Source organism: Tachysurus vachellii, chromosome 3 (genome assembly GCF_030014155.1).
Source record: "Tachysurus vachellii isolate PV-2020 chromosome 3, HZAU_Pvac_v1, whole genome shotgun sequence".
Classification (NCBI taxonomy): Eukaryota; Metazoa; Chordata; class Actinopteri; order Siluriformes; family Bagridae; genus Tachysurus; species Tachysurus vachellii.
The window spans coordinates 29,346,404-29,363,187 of NC_083462.1; the positions used below are offsets into that span (position 1 = coordinate 29,346,404).

General features: G+C 38.2%; 2 protein-coding genes across 2 annotated transcripts; one reads left to right on the top strand and one right to left on the bottom strand.

Moving 5' to 3' along the window:
- Nucleotides 1-179: 179 nt before the first annotated feature.
- Nucleotides 180-11,966, bottom strand: dhcr24 (24-dehydrocholesterol reductase). The gene is made up of 9 exons (XM_060866657.1): nt 11,555-11,966; nt 8,441-8,596; nt 8,071-8,176; nt 7,288-7,406; nt 6,683-6,946; nt 5,697-5,840; nt 2,900-3,097; nt 2,609-2,787; nt 180-829 (listed from the first exon to the last, which is right to left on the bottom strand). The coding sequence occupies exons 1-9, from the start codon at nt 11,783-11,785 to the stop codon at nt 676-678; spliced, it is 1,551 nt and encodes a 516-aa protein (XP_060722640.1). The 5' UTR covers nt 11,786-11,966; the 3' UTR covers nt 180-675.
- Nucleotides 11,967-12,495: 529 nt separating this feature from the next.
- Nucleotides 12,496-16,476, top strand: si:dkeyp-51f12.2 (uncharacterized protein LOC100151460 homolog). Its single transcript, XM_060865043.1, has 2 exons — nt 12,496-13,419; nt 15,038-16,476. Exons 1-2 carry the CDS (start codon nt 13,136-13,138, stop codon nt 15,282-15,284), a joined length of 531 nt encoding a protein of 176 aa, XP_060721026.1. The 5' UTR covers nt 12,496-13,135; the 3' UTR covers nt 15,285-16,476.
- Nucleotides 16,477-16,784: the final 308 nt, after the last annotated feature.

The window sequence follows — 16,784 nt, forward strand, 5'->3', positions numbered from 1 at the left end:
CTTTTGTAATCGCTGTGGATAGAGACAAAAACATATGAACACAAATATAAGCTGCAAGCACAATGCCAGAGGGTCACAATGTAAATTAGGAATTAATGTATATTTATTTGAGTGGTGATACAGTGGAAACAACATATTTTTGTGTATGTGTGTATTGGAATAATTTAATAAAGACATACTTAGTTGACAAAAGAGCAGTCTGTATTTTGTATTTTGTTCATTTGTAAGAGAAGAAAAATACATTAAAGAGGATTTACAGGTGGCACTTATGGAAAAGCAATAGCTGTTGACCTGAGTTACAAAATTGTGCCTTATATACTGTACAGCTAATATACAAGACTTACTTGATCAACAATGGAACATTGGAACTTGGAACATACTAAATAGTCAGGAAATATACTTTAATTGGCAAAATATACCCATGTTATCTAGTAAAAACAAGGTACATTTAGAAGCAGATAAAAAGACAATACTGAGTGTCAAATACATCTTTTACTGAAATCCCCATTATTTATATTGTTTGCCAAAAATACATTTAAATGTAAGAATTATAAAGTGTTAAACATTCAATTAAAAAAGATAGCTGGTGTAAATGTCTATAGCTAGTTGACTTTTGTTGGCATTTTAATCAAACCGATTTTCTTTTTTTACCCCGCATTTTATGCAGGGCTAACTTTAGTGTCTTGCAGCTTTGCAGATTTTGTTGTACACTTCAGGAAACGCCTGCGTACAGTCCAGCTCCTTCCTTAGCTTATGATACAGAGCACCATCAAACATTTCCCAGAACTCTTCTTTTTCCATGTACACATCAGCATAAAGCATCTGGAATCTAGGGAAGGAATGGAAGCATGTTAATAAAAAAAGGATTTACTGTATATCAAAGCACAGCATGTGAAATATATATATATATATATATATATATATATATATATATATATATATATATATATATATATATATATATATATACACACTTATTTATTTGTTGAGTTATTAGGTATACTACCATGTAATAATAATTACCTCTCTATCATCTATATATGAATATGATATTATCAATAAACTATACACATGATTTTTGTGGATTAATGTTTTCCTCAAATTTAACCTGCCCACTAGGAAATGGAGTCATGTATGGGACTAGTGACAGTGTATCAGGTGCAGCAGCATTGAAAAAAATGATCTGAGCAGGTAAATGACTACTGGTTGGAGAAAACAATATCCATCCAACAGTGCTGTGATGTTTAGAAACTGTGCATTTATGAAGGGTTAACGGATCCATATTTTTATACAGTGGAACATTGTTTTACCATGGTAATCAATTTTAAAAAAGCTTTCACTCATGATGACAATCAGATCATTTGACAGAATGCCAACTTAAGAGAGTAAGCATTCTTTTAGCAGTTAACAAGTTAATGTTATTGATCAAGTCTGTGCCAAGTGAATCAGATCCGGAAAACATGATGTTCTTATTCAACTAAATACAAATTCACATATAGCATTAGCCTTGCAGTTACAACTCCTCAGTACTCAGCTATAATGCCGCATTATGAATAACTGTCTGGCTGAAAGTCAAGTTTTCCAAGGTTTTTCGTTCTTGTACTCATTCCCCAGTGAAAGGGTTGAGTGTTGCCTTTGATTAATATATACTTTGCATGGAATAATTAGACCTATTATTTAATGTATACTGAGAAATCAGACCCATAAACGTTAGCTGTTCCCCATGTTAGCTGTTCCCTGTACTGCTCCCTGTTTGGGGACATAACAAATCATCAGATCTGCGTATTTATTTGGCACAGATTTTTGCCTGATGCCCTTCCTGATGCAACCCTTCCAAGTGTAATCGGGCTTAAGACTGGCACTGACAGTTAACCTCTCAGCGGTTGGGCTGGTTCCCTGGTTCAAACTTGGGCCACGGGATCATGCCCCTGGAATGTGGACACGTGAAGTAAGTTTGTGTAATAAAGTGCCTAATAATGCACGTTACCAGCACCTGCACACACTCTGCCATGACACTGTCATTGCTGTACAAGTACAATATCTGCTCAGCAGTGGTCCTCTGGTAGTCCCTTTATATTGATGGATTATATTAAGTAAAATGCAGATGAAAAACTGCACATAATAACAGATAAGCCAACAGATCGCCCAGTAATTATAACTTAACAAAATGACCAGGTGTTAGATATGTGAACCTGACAAACTGAAGAAAATCAATATATACAGTAAGCAAGGAATAAAATACGCCAGGTGTGATGTTATAGTAAATTAATAAACAGGATGAGATGGATTTGCTCTGAACTGTACTGAATTACAAAGCACTGACAATGGGGACTTTTTTCATAAAATTTACATGTCAGTTTACAGACATTTTGCTTTTTTATATAAAACAACACCTTTTTTTTAATGTTTAGCCTTTGATGACATGGAGTGTCGCCCATACAAGTCTCTTTTAGTGTAGAATGAGAACATATTAGAACACATTATTATAAACTTTAAATTATAATTACAATTTATGCCAATACTGTTCTTATACAAAATTAATTGACAATCAGATTTGAGAACTCAACAGCACTGTATCATACACTCCACAGACTGAAGTGTTACTGACCCATGTACATCTCGAACAAACTTCTCAAGTTGGCGTGTGGAGGCCCGAGCCTCAAAGTGTTTCACTTGGGGTTCACCGTATGCCCCAATGTCCACATACAGCTCATCCTGATCTCCTTTAGGATGCACCATGCCTGGCCGGCTGGGCAATATGAATGGACACAGCCATAAGGGATACACCTACACAATAGGTACATTTTTATCATAATAACTGTCTATCCATTTATCATTATTCATGGTATTATCACAATATTATAGATCAATGATAACAATATGAGCAGCTAAATCTTACATGAATATCCTGGTGAAAGTGTGAGATGGCCTTGTGAATATGCTTCATGGGCACCAGCATGTCCTGAACCACGTGATGCTGCTCGTAAAGCCGGCGGATAGTCTCGCCCTGAGTCAGCTTCAGCAGGGAGATTTTAGGGGGAACCATCCAGCCAAACAAATACCTGAACAGCGGATTATTCCCAAATGGAATTATGTCCTAAATATAAGGGCAGGAAAGAGAGATTAGGAGGGGAAAATAAAGCTTATGAAAAAAAAAAGTGTAGACAAAAAAGGGACATCATATGATGTCATAAGCTGGGGGAACCCATCAGAGACATCCATCCAATGCAATCGATGCTTCCACTTTATATTAGAGGGACCCATTTACATCAAGAAGTTTACTTCAAATATCTAAAAGTGCCTAACAGGGTGTGTGCGTGTGCGTATGTCAGAGAGAGAGAGAGAGAGAGAGAGAGAGAGAGAGAGAGAGAGAGAGAGAGAGAGAGTGAGTGAGTGATCAACCATGATGTGCTGACACTGAGAAAGCAAATTTCCCCTGAACTCAAGCAAGAACAAAAACCTGAATAATTTATCAGGTCTGCAATAATTACCACCATCTTCCTTCAGTTAATGGCATTAGAGGAAAACATTAGCAAACATAATAGTGTGTGTGTGGTGTGTGTGTGTGCACAAGGTTTTATGTCTTGGTGGGGACCACTTATATGTCCAACAAGAACACGGATATGCATTAAAGCCTGCCCTTTTACAAAAAACGTCTCACAACTTCAAAGAGGCAAATGGTTTCATTTTGATTACTGAGATCAGGATTACTAAATACTAAGGTCAGGATTAGGTTTAGGTTGTAGACATTAAGACGCTGCCAATGACAATTCAGTGTCTAGTAGATTAAATCCTCATTTAAAATAAACATACCTTTCTGGTTTCTATATCGCCATGCTTCCTTTTTATGAAAATAGTGTCACATTTCAATGATTTACTTCGGATTGAATTTAGACAAAGGGGCCTGGTCACCTCATGCGTTTTCTCTGATCGGATAGCTATCTGATCGTAAAAAGAGCAGGTCTAAATGCCCTCCGAAACGTTTTCGAGACAGATATAAATCTGATCGTTCAAACCACTTCAGGAGGTGGTCTGGGATGCATTTCAGATGAAACTGGACAGGTGTAAATGAATGTGGTTGTTCAAGACACATATATCAGTGCTATACTCCTCCCAAACGGAAGTACGTCACTCGCAGGTGACTCACAAGTCGTGCATCACGCCTGAAACAAATAACATGGATGATGCAGAGTTGGAGCACTCGCGAAACGCAGGCACTTATTGCTCTTTGGAGTGATGAAAGCGTCCAACAAAAGCTTTGTAAAACATATAGAAACAAAAGTATATTGAAGTATATACACCAAAGTGTGTTCCATTTCAATTACCCCGGAAATGAGGTAAAATATATTTGCACTTAGGGCAGGAGTAGAAAGATCGGACTGATATCCGATTCGCCAAGACGCATTTATGTGGCCTAATGTAAATGGAACAGTTTTAACAAATCAGATAGCTATCGGATCAGAGAAAACACATGGAGTGTCCAGGTGTAAAAAGGCCCAAAAAGAATTTGACACTGACATTTGCTGTTCCCATAGCATCCAAGAAAAACTTTAAACTGTAATGGTACAATCCGGTTTGATAAATTCATTTTTCATAACTGTGTGTTTTCTTGGTCATTCAATCAAAATGTTTAAATTGGTCCCAAATGTGTGCTTACAGTCCCCACATCTGTCTTAGGGCACTTGACAAATAGAGGTGAAACAGTATTTTTCTTTTCTATGTGACAAACAAAATATATATTTGACAAACAAAATAAATATTTTTCAAACAAAATATATGAAATTTTGAAAAGAAAAAAAATATTTTTGAAAAAAATATGAAAAGTTGGTGTCACTGTTACACAGAATTTCCCCTTCTTTATGCTATTTTCTAAGCCTTTTTCACAGCAACAGACATAAAATGTCCTGCGGTGTGACACCACACTACAGTAAAGAGAAAATATACAGATATCACTGATTTCAACTGCAAATCACATATGTTAAAGTTTAAGAAGCCTTTTCTAAAAATCATCATTGAAATTCAACATACAGTTATTTTTCACAACTGTTTTTCAGTTGCACTCCTTACTTGCACCTTCTTTTCTCACTCACTCGCATAGAAATATTTCGTAAAATGAAAAAAAGTCTTACTCCACTGTTTATTTTTTTGTGATAGTTAATTTATGCAGTGCTTTGAAAGCTACATCATGATAAAAATCAAATTAACTTAACTAAGGCATTTAGTTGCATTTAAAGTGATGTCACACCACGTGACTTCCATGTCAAGCCACAGGACGGCATTTATGTTACAAAATTTTGCTTGTTGTAAATATTCCTGTACATTGTTTTTGTATGTAAAAAAACGTTTTTTTATTAAGTTAATATTTGTAAAATAATGCCAAAGCTCTTATGAATTATTCCAAATGTTGCTGGTTTATTTTATAGCTGTTTATATTTCATGTCTCATTTATGTTACAGTCACACCGCAGGACATTTGGCATAAAAGCCTTTAAATAAACAGGAACAAAAAATATTTTTTCATCCAAAAGTAAAACTACAACATAAAATACAGTAATTTGCTTCATTTACATATGATTGTTGTAAGAAAAAACACATTTTAGTGAGTATTTACACTATGTTACATTAAAATCACATGTCACGTCAACCACCCCTTAACATCCCTGTTTAGGTTATACTTCCACATTTCCTCCCATTTACCTGTAGCTCCCAGAAGATGCTTCGTGTGTGTCTGTGGTAGTAGTGTCTGAGTGGGATGTACTCCACACCAGTTCCATCCTCCTTCAGGTACTTCTCAACATGCTTAAAGAACCAAGGCTTGTAGTAGTGACCAATGCGATTAATCTAGCAGACACGTAAACATACAAAGGGTCTTAATGAAAATGTTCAGTTTTCAGTTTTTAAAATACTCCTAAATATTTAATACTTAAGAATCAAATAACAATCTTAGCTCACAGTGTTGCTGACGGCTCTGGGATGCCAGGAGAATGTCATTTACATGATGAGTGAGTTTGTGGGTTTTTATGGCATGGCAAAAGTACTTGTTACTCAGAGCATGATGAAAGTGTTTTGGTCTAATTTAACTCCAATCATTTTGGAATACAGACAAAAACTGAGTTAAAAAATAGTCTGATTGCCATATTAAACTTTTACTATTAAAATAAAATTCTTACAGCACTAATACCGTCACACTTATTCCATTTGCTGAGTCTAAATCAAAGTAAAATGAAACTGTGGCTTTGTTTGCTAGTCAGTTTAGTTTGCGTTCACACACACACACACACACCAAAATGCTAAAAAGCTTTGCTAGGGGTAGTGGGGCTGAAAACATATTAAAACTATTTCATTTATTGCTCAAAAATATAGTAAATGATAAAAAAATGTTTTTTTTTTCAAAACGTAAGCAAGTGCTTGATAAAATAATAAAAATCAAACCAGCACAAAGAAAAGCGAGTTAGTCCTAAATAAATGGTTAGATCCTGAACATACTGAACATCTTTGGACCAGGCCGAATCCACCTCGCTCATACATTCGTAAAGCAGCTGTGTTTGCAGTGATCTCACCTGCTTAAATGAACCACACCAAAGAGGAAATGTCCCCAGGGTAAGATTCAAACTGACTGAACGTTGCTTTTTACTTTACTTTGAGTAAAACATATAAGCAGCCCAAGTATGAACACGATCTACCTTGTCAGGCTCTGCATGGTCAGTCATAACACCGGTCATGATAACGGCCTCGTTGAGTGAATACTGCAACCCCTCCACAAAATGGTTCTCTTTGTTAGCCGACTCCTTTGCAAACACCTTACAGATGGCCTCCAAACCGCGCACGGCCTTGTAGCGCAGCCTCACCCACTGCCGAGCTGGGATGATCCGAATCTCAGCTGCCACCAAGAACCCCAGGGTTCCGCAGGACCACGGGACTGAATAAAACAACTCCGAGTTCTCTTTCTGCCTCACAAGGAGACCATTTACAGGTAAATGCATACACCATACAAATTCCACAAAGTAAGAGTATACGAACCGTAATAGTGAGGAACATTACTCATCCTAATTAGCAGCTACTGACCATAAATAATGACTGCATATAAACTTATGAAAAATATATTGGTTTTATATTCGTTTCCATTATTCTTTCCACTCTTTCTCTCCCTATCCAACACTCTGACTGATTTTCTTTATTCATTTGTATGATTCAGACTATTGTACTAATTCTACAATTGTAGAATTCTTACTGATACAAACAAACATCAACATGTAGCATTACACAAACATAAAAAAAAATCAAGTACCTCAGTGCAGCGAACCAGACTGCCATCTGCCAGTACCAGCTCAAAAGCCACACAGATGTGTTGGAACAGACCATAAATATGAGATGAGGACTCAATCCCTGTGCCCATTACCAAACCACCTGAGAGAGAGAGAGAGAGAGAGAGAGAGAGAGACAGAGAGAGAGAGAGACAGAGAGAGAGAGAGAGTCAAGTGGATGAGGAAGATAGCATCAGGATTGTATTTAAATGCATTTGGTCATGTGTAATTTTTCCAGTTAACAACTTTTAATATCCACACATTCTTAGAGCTTGTATTCCTGTGTGTAATGTATTTCCAGAGGAATATATGATTAAGGAAAGAGAAGACAGGGTTGTGCTCGCTTGCTTCCCCACACAGATGCTCTCTGTAGGCCTCCAAATGAATTTGCAGCAGCAGCAGCAATGGAAACCATTAACTGGACAGCAGGCACAATTTCTGCTACCCATAAACGCTTTTAGTAGAACAGGCCATTTCCGCACCCAATCCAACCTAACGCACTGAAACAGGGCCATTATTCATTCATAACCCAATTAGGAGTAGCCTCTGATGCACCACATGAGACACACAATATTGACTGGCAAAGAAATATTGCATATACACACTCCACTTAAAGCTGTGATATTGCTTTGAGTCAATACACTGGGGGAAGGGACAAAGAGTGAGCGAGAGACAGAAAGGGGATAAAATAATGCTGACAGACATTGTCTGAAAAGGCATGGAAGGATGAACCGGGAAGAATTTTTTATTCAGGTTGGCAGACATACCTACTGTAAGATCATCTAGCTCAGGTAATACAGGCAGCGTCCAGCCGATGGAATTCAATAAGGCTGTCACCTGACCCATGTTTACCAATGGCTCCACACGTACCACCTAAACAGAAGTGCACGGTCATGTCACGCATCACACGAGCTACACAACCTGCTCTCATTCCTGATTAAACTAAACAAAAGGCTTTAATCTAATCAGTAACAAACCATGTATCTGAGGGAAAAACATCTCCCAACACCACTGCCTTAAATGTACAAACATGTAAGTGCTTTCCGTTACAAACTAAATCCAGTGAAACATTATCTTTAATGTTGTTATGCACAAGATTTACTCTGATTGCCCTGTGGATTTGTACTCAGATCCCACCTGTCGTTTTGTGTCCACATCTAGGATGTCCATCATATTGATTTTTATATTCTTGTGAGTCTTCTTATATTTCCCCACCCTCAGAGACACGGTCAGCCAGCCAGGACGTCCTGTACACATATATGCCTTTCCTCCCTCCTTCTTCCACTCGCGAACCTGAAAAGCAGAAATAGATACTTTATAAAGTGCAGCGAATACTAAATTTACAGTTGTAAAGTTAAACATAGGGTTGAAATAGGACGTAAATCATCTTTATCGATACCTATATAGAAATCTCAGCCTCAAATTGTTCCACCGACTCAGATGCTCCACCCGTTACTATCTAATGAATTTTGTACACTTCACTTGGCCATGACAATTAGAATCTCATTGGCTAACCGCATGTCTGTGTTTTTTCAAATCACTGCTTCTGGGAAACATTTTTTTTTAAACAAAGTAATAACATAAAGAGACATTGTAAGAAAAAACATTGTAAGAAGAGACATTCTTCAGAGAATGTTCAGCAAAATAGATCAAGTAATTGCTCAAAAACTACAGGAAATGTTTTCACAATTACCTTCGACCATGAGGTTTTGTGGTTGGTGATTTACAATGTCAATCAAATGGTCACTTTTAAATAATAGATAGCCTTATTAAGTTCAGAGAAACTACCAGAATTTACCAGATAGTTAACTGATCACTTAAGTGAATAAAACTCTCAACTACAGTTTTTTTTTAATTAATTATTCTTCTTCTCAAAAGGAACAAAAAGAGATTAAATAAGCTTACTGAAGACTTATCAGCAAACACCCTGCTGCTAAATTTGACTTTAAAACTTAAAAACCAAATCACTTTCCCAAATGTTCTTTTTTTTCTATTGTAGTGCATTCAGAAAATCTTGCTTTTTGATTCTAACATGTATTGGTCATGTTGCTACCTTAATTATGCTAATTAATTTGCTCTATCACCTAAAAAACCTGTTAATCTCGATTGAAAGGAGATGGCGGTGTACACTGTGTACTGGAGCAGAGGTTTCCAAATCCACTCACTTCAACCCACTGTTTTGGGTTAGAATAGGTTTGTTGAACGGCCAGTGGTTTTCTATGGATGAAATTGGGAACCTCTGTATTTAAGAAAAACATGTATTATAAAGAAAACAGGAACCAATTATAATGCCTGTTTGGTTAACAACGGACTATAGGTCTAGTAATTCTATTAATCTAGTTCCAGTTTTCCTTTTTTCCCTCCTTATTGAATCCTACGTGGAAGAAAAGTAATAAGAATTCCCATCTGAACTCGAGACATGCATGCATTAAATGGGAAAGACATCGTATATACATGGTGTACTAACTGTCCACTTTATTAGGAACACCTGTACACCTTACATTTACAGCATTTAGCATAAACTCTTATCCAGAGTGACTTACATTTTTATTTCAGTTTATACACCTGAGCAATTGAGGTATAGTGTTGATCAAGGGCCCTGCAGTGGCAACTTGGTGGACCTGGGATTCAAACCAATGACCTTCTGATCAAGTAGACAAACACTTTATCCACTGAGCTACCATATCCCAGAAATCTATACCACAATATATGACAGGTTGAGAAGTGAATGAGTCATGTCACAGCAGCACTCTTGGAAAATGGCCCGTACGAGGCTCCAACCCGCGACCTTGGTGTTATTAGCACCACACTCTAACTGAGTTAACCGGCCAAGTCATGCACCTTCATGCAGTTCATAAATTTTGTGCACATTAATGCAGTTATCTAATCGGCCAGTCAGCCAATCATGTGCTAATAGAATAATGAATACATACAGGGCAGAGTTTCAGAAGATGAGAAGGACAAAACATCAAACCTTGAGGTGGATGGGCTACAATTTGAAGCTTAGAAAAAGAAAATCATGAGCCTTAGATTCTTGCTCTTGACTGACACAAGTGGACCCTATAATGCTGCTCTCATCAAAAAGATGTGTGTTTCATAGATCACAAGATCATAATTTCTCTCATCAAAAAGATGTATGATTCAGACAAGAGACCATTCACTCACATAATGTTTTTTTTTTGTTTGCTTGTTTTTCACACATTCTGTGTAAAATCCCAGAGGATTAGCAGTTTCTGAAATGCTCAAAACAGCCTGTCTGGTACCAACAACCACGCCACAGACACAGAAATCACACTTTATCCCGATTCTGATGTTTATTGTGAACATTAACTGAAGTGCTTGACCTGTATGAGCATGGATGTATGCATTGTGCTGCTGCTTCATGATCGACTGATTGGATAACAGCTAGAAATTAACAGTTTTTATAAAGTGGTGTGTGTGTATGTGTGAGTGTGCGTGTGTGTGCGTGTGAGTGTGTGTGTGAGTGAGTAAGTGAGTGCGTGTGTGTGTGTATTTCTGAGTGTGTGTGTGAGTGTGCGTGAGAGAATATGTGTGTGTGAGAGAGTATGTGTGTGTGAGAGAGAGAGTATGTGTGTGTGTGTGAGAGAGAGTATATGTGTGTGTGTGTGTGTGTGTGTGTGTGTGTGTGTGTGTGTGTGTGTGTGTGTGTGTGTGTGTGTGTGAGTGTGTGTGTGAGTGAGTGCATGTGTGTATGTGTGAGTGTGTGTGTGAGAATATATGTGTGTGTGTTTGTGTGAGAGAGAGTATATATGTGTGTGTTTTTGTGTGTGAGTGTGTGTGAGAGAGTATGTGTGTGTGAGTGTGAGTAAGTGAGTGCGTGTGAGAATATATGTGTGTGTGTGTTTGTGTGTGAGAGAGAGAAGAGTATATGTGTGTGTGTGTGTGTTTGTGTGTGTGAGAGAGTATATGTGTGAGTAAGTGAGTGCGTGTGTGTATGTGAGTGTGCGTGAGAGAATATGTGTGTGTGTGTGTGTGTGTTTGTGTGTGTGTGAGAGAGAGTATATGTGTGTGTGTGTGTGTGTGTGTGTGTGTGTGAGAGAGAATATATGTGTGTGTGTGTGTGTTTGTGTGTGTGAGAGAGAGTATATGTGTGTGTGTGAGAGAGAGAGACAGAGTATATGTGTATGTGTGTGTGTGTGTGTGTGTGAGAGAGAGAGTAAGAGTATATATGTGTGTGTGTAAGTCTACAATAAAATATGCATTAACACAGATCAGAGGGATGCACCGCACCTGTCTCTGGATGTCTCGGACCCGCTGGTCGTGCAGCTTCGGCGCTGAACACATCTTAAAGATGATCCAAGCGCGTGCATAATAGTAGGCATCAAACAGCACCGACAAGGGCAGGAGAAAAAGGCAAACAAAAATCCATCGCTGGTGAATTATAACATAATCCAGGCCTTTGATCCTGATCCAGAAAAGAAACAAAACCCCCAAAGCACAGAGATACAGCACCGGATCCATTTGGAGTACAAACAGACAACTAAAACTAATTTATCGACTTTTTTCGCCTGTTAGAATCCAATATCTGTTTAAATGTGTTTTATATAAAACATTACTTCTACTTGCTCTTTTTACAACTACCTGTACAGTTGCGTTAAAACGTGAAAGGCGTGAACATTTTGCCTCCTACATTTATTTTGCGTACTTTTTTCACCAAGTGAAGGGCTGAATACCGAACCGCAACCTCCTCCGTGTACAAAGACACTAAGATACGACATCAAATCACGTGTTTTGCATCATAACTAGTGCACTATAAAAAACATAGGAAGCTGTTTGGGACGCAGCCTAAAGGTTAAAATAAGTCCCTCCCACACAGAGCACTGATTGGTCAGTGGCGCGTCAATTACGCCTTCTCCAGTTATCGCGTGTAGACTGTTTTATCCAATAGGAATCAAGGAGATCAATCGGACCATTGCCTCAGTCCGGCGTGATCATTAACACGCGTGTTGAAAATAGTTATACGTGAAAGGGAAATAAAATATACATAATTAATTACATTAATCTTTACAACGTATTGAAATGGCAAGAATATGCAACATTGATTCACGGCATGGTGCATTGCATTATAGTGCGTTTTTTTAAACTTTATAAATGTTTTATAAACGAAATACTATATACGTTATTCAAGTGAAAAAAAGAGGTTTGATGATGGTGAGCGCACGTGCTTGTTGGTAAAGTCGGTGCGCGTGAAGCGCGTGAGTTTCAGTAAACAATGGGGTGGGGCGAGTGTACACTTGAACACACCAGTTGGCTAGTGAGTAACGGTACATGATACGCCCTAAATACCTAAATGACCGAGTGGGATTCGCGGAGAGGACGGATTGAATGGTATCATTCAGCCGCGAAGCTCTTTTCTTTCGGAAACTGAGGGATCGTGCATGATCGGAATGATGCTTTTAGCTGTGGCCGAGAGTCTGCTTTGTGCCTGAGAGTCTGCTTTGTGCCTGAGAGTCTGCTTTGTGCCTGAGAGTCTGCTTTGTGCCTGAGAGTCTGCTTTGTGCCTGAGAGTCTGCTTTGTGCCTGAGAGTCTGCTTTGTGCCTGAGAGTCTGCTTTGTGCCTGAGAGTCTGCTTTGTGCCTGAGAGTCTGCTTTGTGCCTGAGAGTCCAGTTCAGGGACTTATCATGAGGACTCCTGGCGAGAACCTCATCCAGTTGTACACTGTAGCCTAGGGAGAGAAAAAAAGTTACATTTCTAGCACTAATTCTAGTAAAAGATGAGATTTATGCAACTTTTAAGGAACTTTTAAAGGAGTCGCGCATGAGAGAGAATAAGAGACATAGAGAGAGACATAGAGAGAGACATAGAGAGAGATGCCTTCTCTGCATCATGGCGCCGTGTTCATTGGCGTCTTCCTCATCGTCACCGGCGGCTCGACCGCTTTCCTCACGTCTAGCCAAAGCAGACTGCAAGCGTTCAGCCTATGCTGCGTGGTGTTAGGCGCAGTCATGCTCATCCTTGGTCTCTTTTGGGCCATGAACGACAAGAGCCGTCAGGGCTCCTACACTAACGAATACACGCACGACTACGGGCACGTGCTGTTCAGCCCGCCGCCCGGAAACCACTTCCCGGAGTCCCAGTCCATCTTCTTGCACAGGTAACCGTGTGTTCTAACCCCACAAGCATGCATTATGTCCCAAATCTCCCCTGTAATTTTATGCATGCTTTGATGCACTATCATTGTGTGATCAGTAAATCATTTAAACGATGGTTTATGTGAATTTAAACCATGGCTGAAATTCTTGTAATTACCCCAAACATATAAATCAAAAACATCCCGCACAACAAATGAGTAGTGATAATAAAGATGATGAATACCCATTAAAGTGTGAATATGGTGCTCATGACTGGAGCTTTTTTTTAAATACTGTGCAATTCCTCAGCTCAGAATCAGATAGATGGCTTTAAACTAATTCTTTCTAAGCAGAAAACTCTCTACCCTGAATTTTATACTGTAAGATATAAAACTAATTTGTACATCTCTAAATGCTTATTTGTTTGTCCACGAAAGTGCATCTTTTATTAAAGAACCTGAAATGCTGTTTGGATTGATTTTCAGTCATTGATTTTACTCGTTCTTAGTCATTGATTTTAGATTTTTTTTTACTCATTGATTTGAGTCATTGAGGTGTGTAAGAGGAGAGTAGAAGTGGCAGAAGCTAGAAAGTAACTGAACATGGAGGTTTATGATATACTGTAACTGTAATCAGACAGAGATTTGATGTTAAACACAGTCTTGTTGTCAAGGAAAATGTCACGTTCCACATCATATTGCTCTCTTGTTTGAGAAAATCAGCATATTAATACTTTATGTTAATTGAGTAGTCAAATGCTACAAGCACCCATTAGGAAATATGTAATACACACACACACACACACACACACACACACACACACATATACACACACACACACATACACACACACACATGTGTAGAGGATTATGGGAGTCAATACAACAAATTGTTTTTTCTTTTTTCCTCCTTAAAATGATTATAATTCACTCATTGAACAAATGTAGCATATCTTTTTGTACATTTATCCCCAAACGCTGAATCAGTTGAAATGGTTTGTGCACCACCTAGTGTTATGAAGCTCAGAACCTTTGTCTGAAAGACTAACACGTTATTTAGCTGAGCTTCGTTTGTGAAAAAGAGATAATACATTATTTGTTTGTTCTGTTTGATTTTAAAATATTGAAGTAACTATATAACTAATGATATATCTCCAGTTACTCCCTTACAGATAGATTCATTAGAACCTGAATTATTTAAAGCTTTAAAGAAGAAAAAAATGAATCATTTGGTTATGAACATGCCGTTTTATCCTTTTATGACAAATTAAAAATTACAGCTGGCAGATCTTCTGATAGGTTGTTTGTTTAACTAGTTTTCTAGTTTTAAATAAAATTATCCTCCTCCTTTTGTTGTCATTTCATCCGTATATAGCTAACGCAGTACACAGTGAAACGAGACAACATTTCTCCAGGACCAGGGTGCTACATAAAACAACACAAAGCTAAGGACTTAAAGGAAGTTGTCCTAGCCATATAAAGGGGAATTCTGTCCTAAATGAGTTCAAATTTAACTTTAAATTTGGCCTGTTTATGTTTTTAAACATCATGACTCAACATTTGCTGTATTCGTAATGCTAATATTTGTTGTAACGCTATCAAATACTAACGTAATAATGTGTTCATACATTTATTGTCTTAGAACTTTGGAAAGGCAGAGACGAGGTGTGTACGGGGATGATTTTGACTACCCTCCCATGGAGCCAACATGTTTCAGCCCAGCTGCTCGTGGGCCGCCCCCCCACTGGGAGATGGAACCTCCGCCACCGTATGAAGTGGCCATCAAAACTACATGCAGCTCTACGAACATGAGACGCAGCTACTCGGACACGATGTTGTCCACTGAGCCACTTTTTAGTCGCTCCCGTGAGATCAGCTTTGAAGTGTAAGGCTTGTGCTGTAAATTAGCTGTTATGATGCAAGCATTTCAGAGCATGGCTCACACAGGGACCCCAACCTCCAAAGGTGCTTCAGAAACCCTTAGTATCAAAGTATTTCTCTATTTCACAATGGGCTACAAATATGGTCAAAGGAGAAACCTATGAAACTGTAAGATTCCAAGGAGTTATTATCCGCTGTTTGCTCCTGTGAGGTGTGTTCATTTGTAATTATACTCCGAAGATAAACACTTAATCTCTCTCAGTATTTATTTGGTTTAACTGCCGGTGTTTTAAAATTGAGACCAATTTAGCAAATTTAAAATGTCCATGCAGCGGCTGCATTTTCTCTCTATACATAACACTTACATTACTCAAATGACTGACTATAAAGATGTACTTCTACCCCTTTACAAATTCCTCACAAGCATGAATCACAATCACTTCTTGACTGGTTTAGTGCACACGTGAGATGTAGTGACACTACTAGCTGCTCGTGAAGGTCACAAATTGCGGCACCTGGATTCATGAGCATGTACATAAAGTCATTTGCACAATCTGAAGCACCAGCTTATGAGAAGTAAACAGAGAAAAGGCCTGGATATATATGCAAAGCTACGATTTGTTCCTGTGCATGGTGATTTGAGAAGGAAAAGACACACCCACATTTGAAGAAACTGGAGCTGCAAGAAGTGATACCAGAAAAATATTTCTGTAACAAAAGCACATCTAAAGTGGCCATAGTGAATTTTAACTGCTGTTGGATTGGACCGAGTGCTAACATTGTGGCAGGGGTCATAACGACGCATCTCTTCATCGGGGCGCTTACAGAGAATTGACAGAATATTACAGGAAACACTTACGTGCAACAACAAACCAGAGCATTATTTGATTCATCACTGGTGACCTTTGTGTCCCCTGGAGGAAACTGACAATTTAAGAAGCATTGATCTGTGACGTAATCTAAGTGTAGAATGCCTCAGTGATGTAATCATGAATGACCACAGTGCATTAGTAGGTTTAATGTTACCTTGGTCTCCTTTTGTTTATAATTATAAATCATGGCATTTTCATTGATTGCTTTCTTTGCCTCAACCGAAGTGACATTAAAATGATGTGCCTCCATTAAATTACAGTTCAGGGCCTTTATGGGTACATTGCACTATACTTTATAGAATATGCACGATGTACATCGCTTACGTGCATGTACCCAAAGATTCTATTACATTTTTGGAACAAAAATGTAGTGTTTTAATTTTTTTAATTTATCAAATAAAGTAATACAATATTAAAATATTGTTATTTAAATATACATTCAAATGTTTTGGATTATTACACAAGTATTACACCAGTAATTGTTATACATTCACTGTCCACTTTATTAGGAACACTTGTACACCAGGACATTCTTGCAGTTATCTAATCCGTCAATTACATGGCAGCAGCACAATCATGTGTGAAAATGCTACTACGTGGTTAGATTGGTTTGAGTTGACAAGACAACAGTAACGC

What these genes read in the sequence shown, in the direction of transcription:
- dhcr24 (XM_060866657.1), bottom strand. Translation starts at nt 11,785, where the DNA reads ATGGATCCGGTGCTGTATCTCTGTGCTTTGGGGGTTTTGTTTCTTTTC. An exon ending in ATGTGGACACAAAACGACAG is followed by an intron (nt 8,177 to 8,440) that starts GTGGGATCTGAG and finishes ACTTCTGTTTAG; the next exon opens with GTGGTACGTGTGGAGCCATT. An exon ending in GTCTGGTTCGCTGCACTGAG is followed by an intron (nt 6,947 to 7,287) that starts GTACTTGATTTT and finishes CTTGTGAGGCAG; the next exon opens with AAAGAGAACTCGGAGTTGTT.
- si:dkeyp-51f12.2 (XM_060865043.1), top strand. Translation starts at nt 13,136, where the DNA reads ATGCCTTCTCTGCATCATGGCGCCGTGTTCATTGGCGTCTTCCTCATC. An exon ending in CAGTCCATCTTCTTGCACAG is followed by an intron (nt 13,420 to 15,037) that starts GTAACCGTGTGT and finishes TTATTGTCTTAG; the next exon opens with AACTTTGGAAAGGCAGAGAC.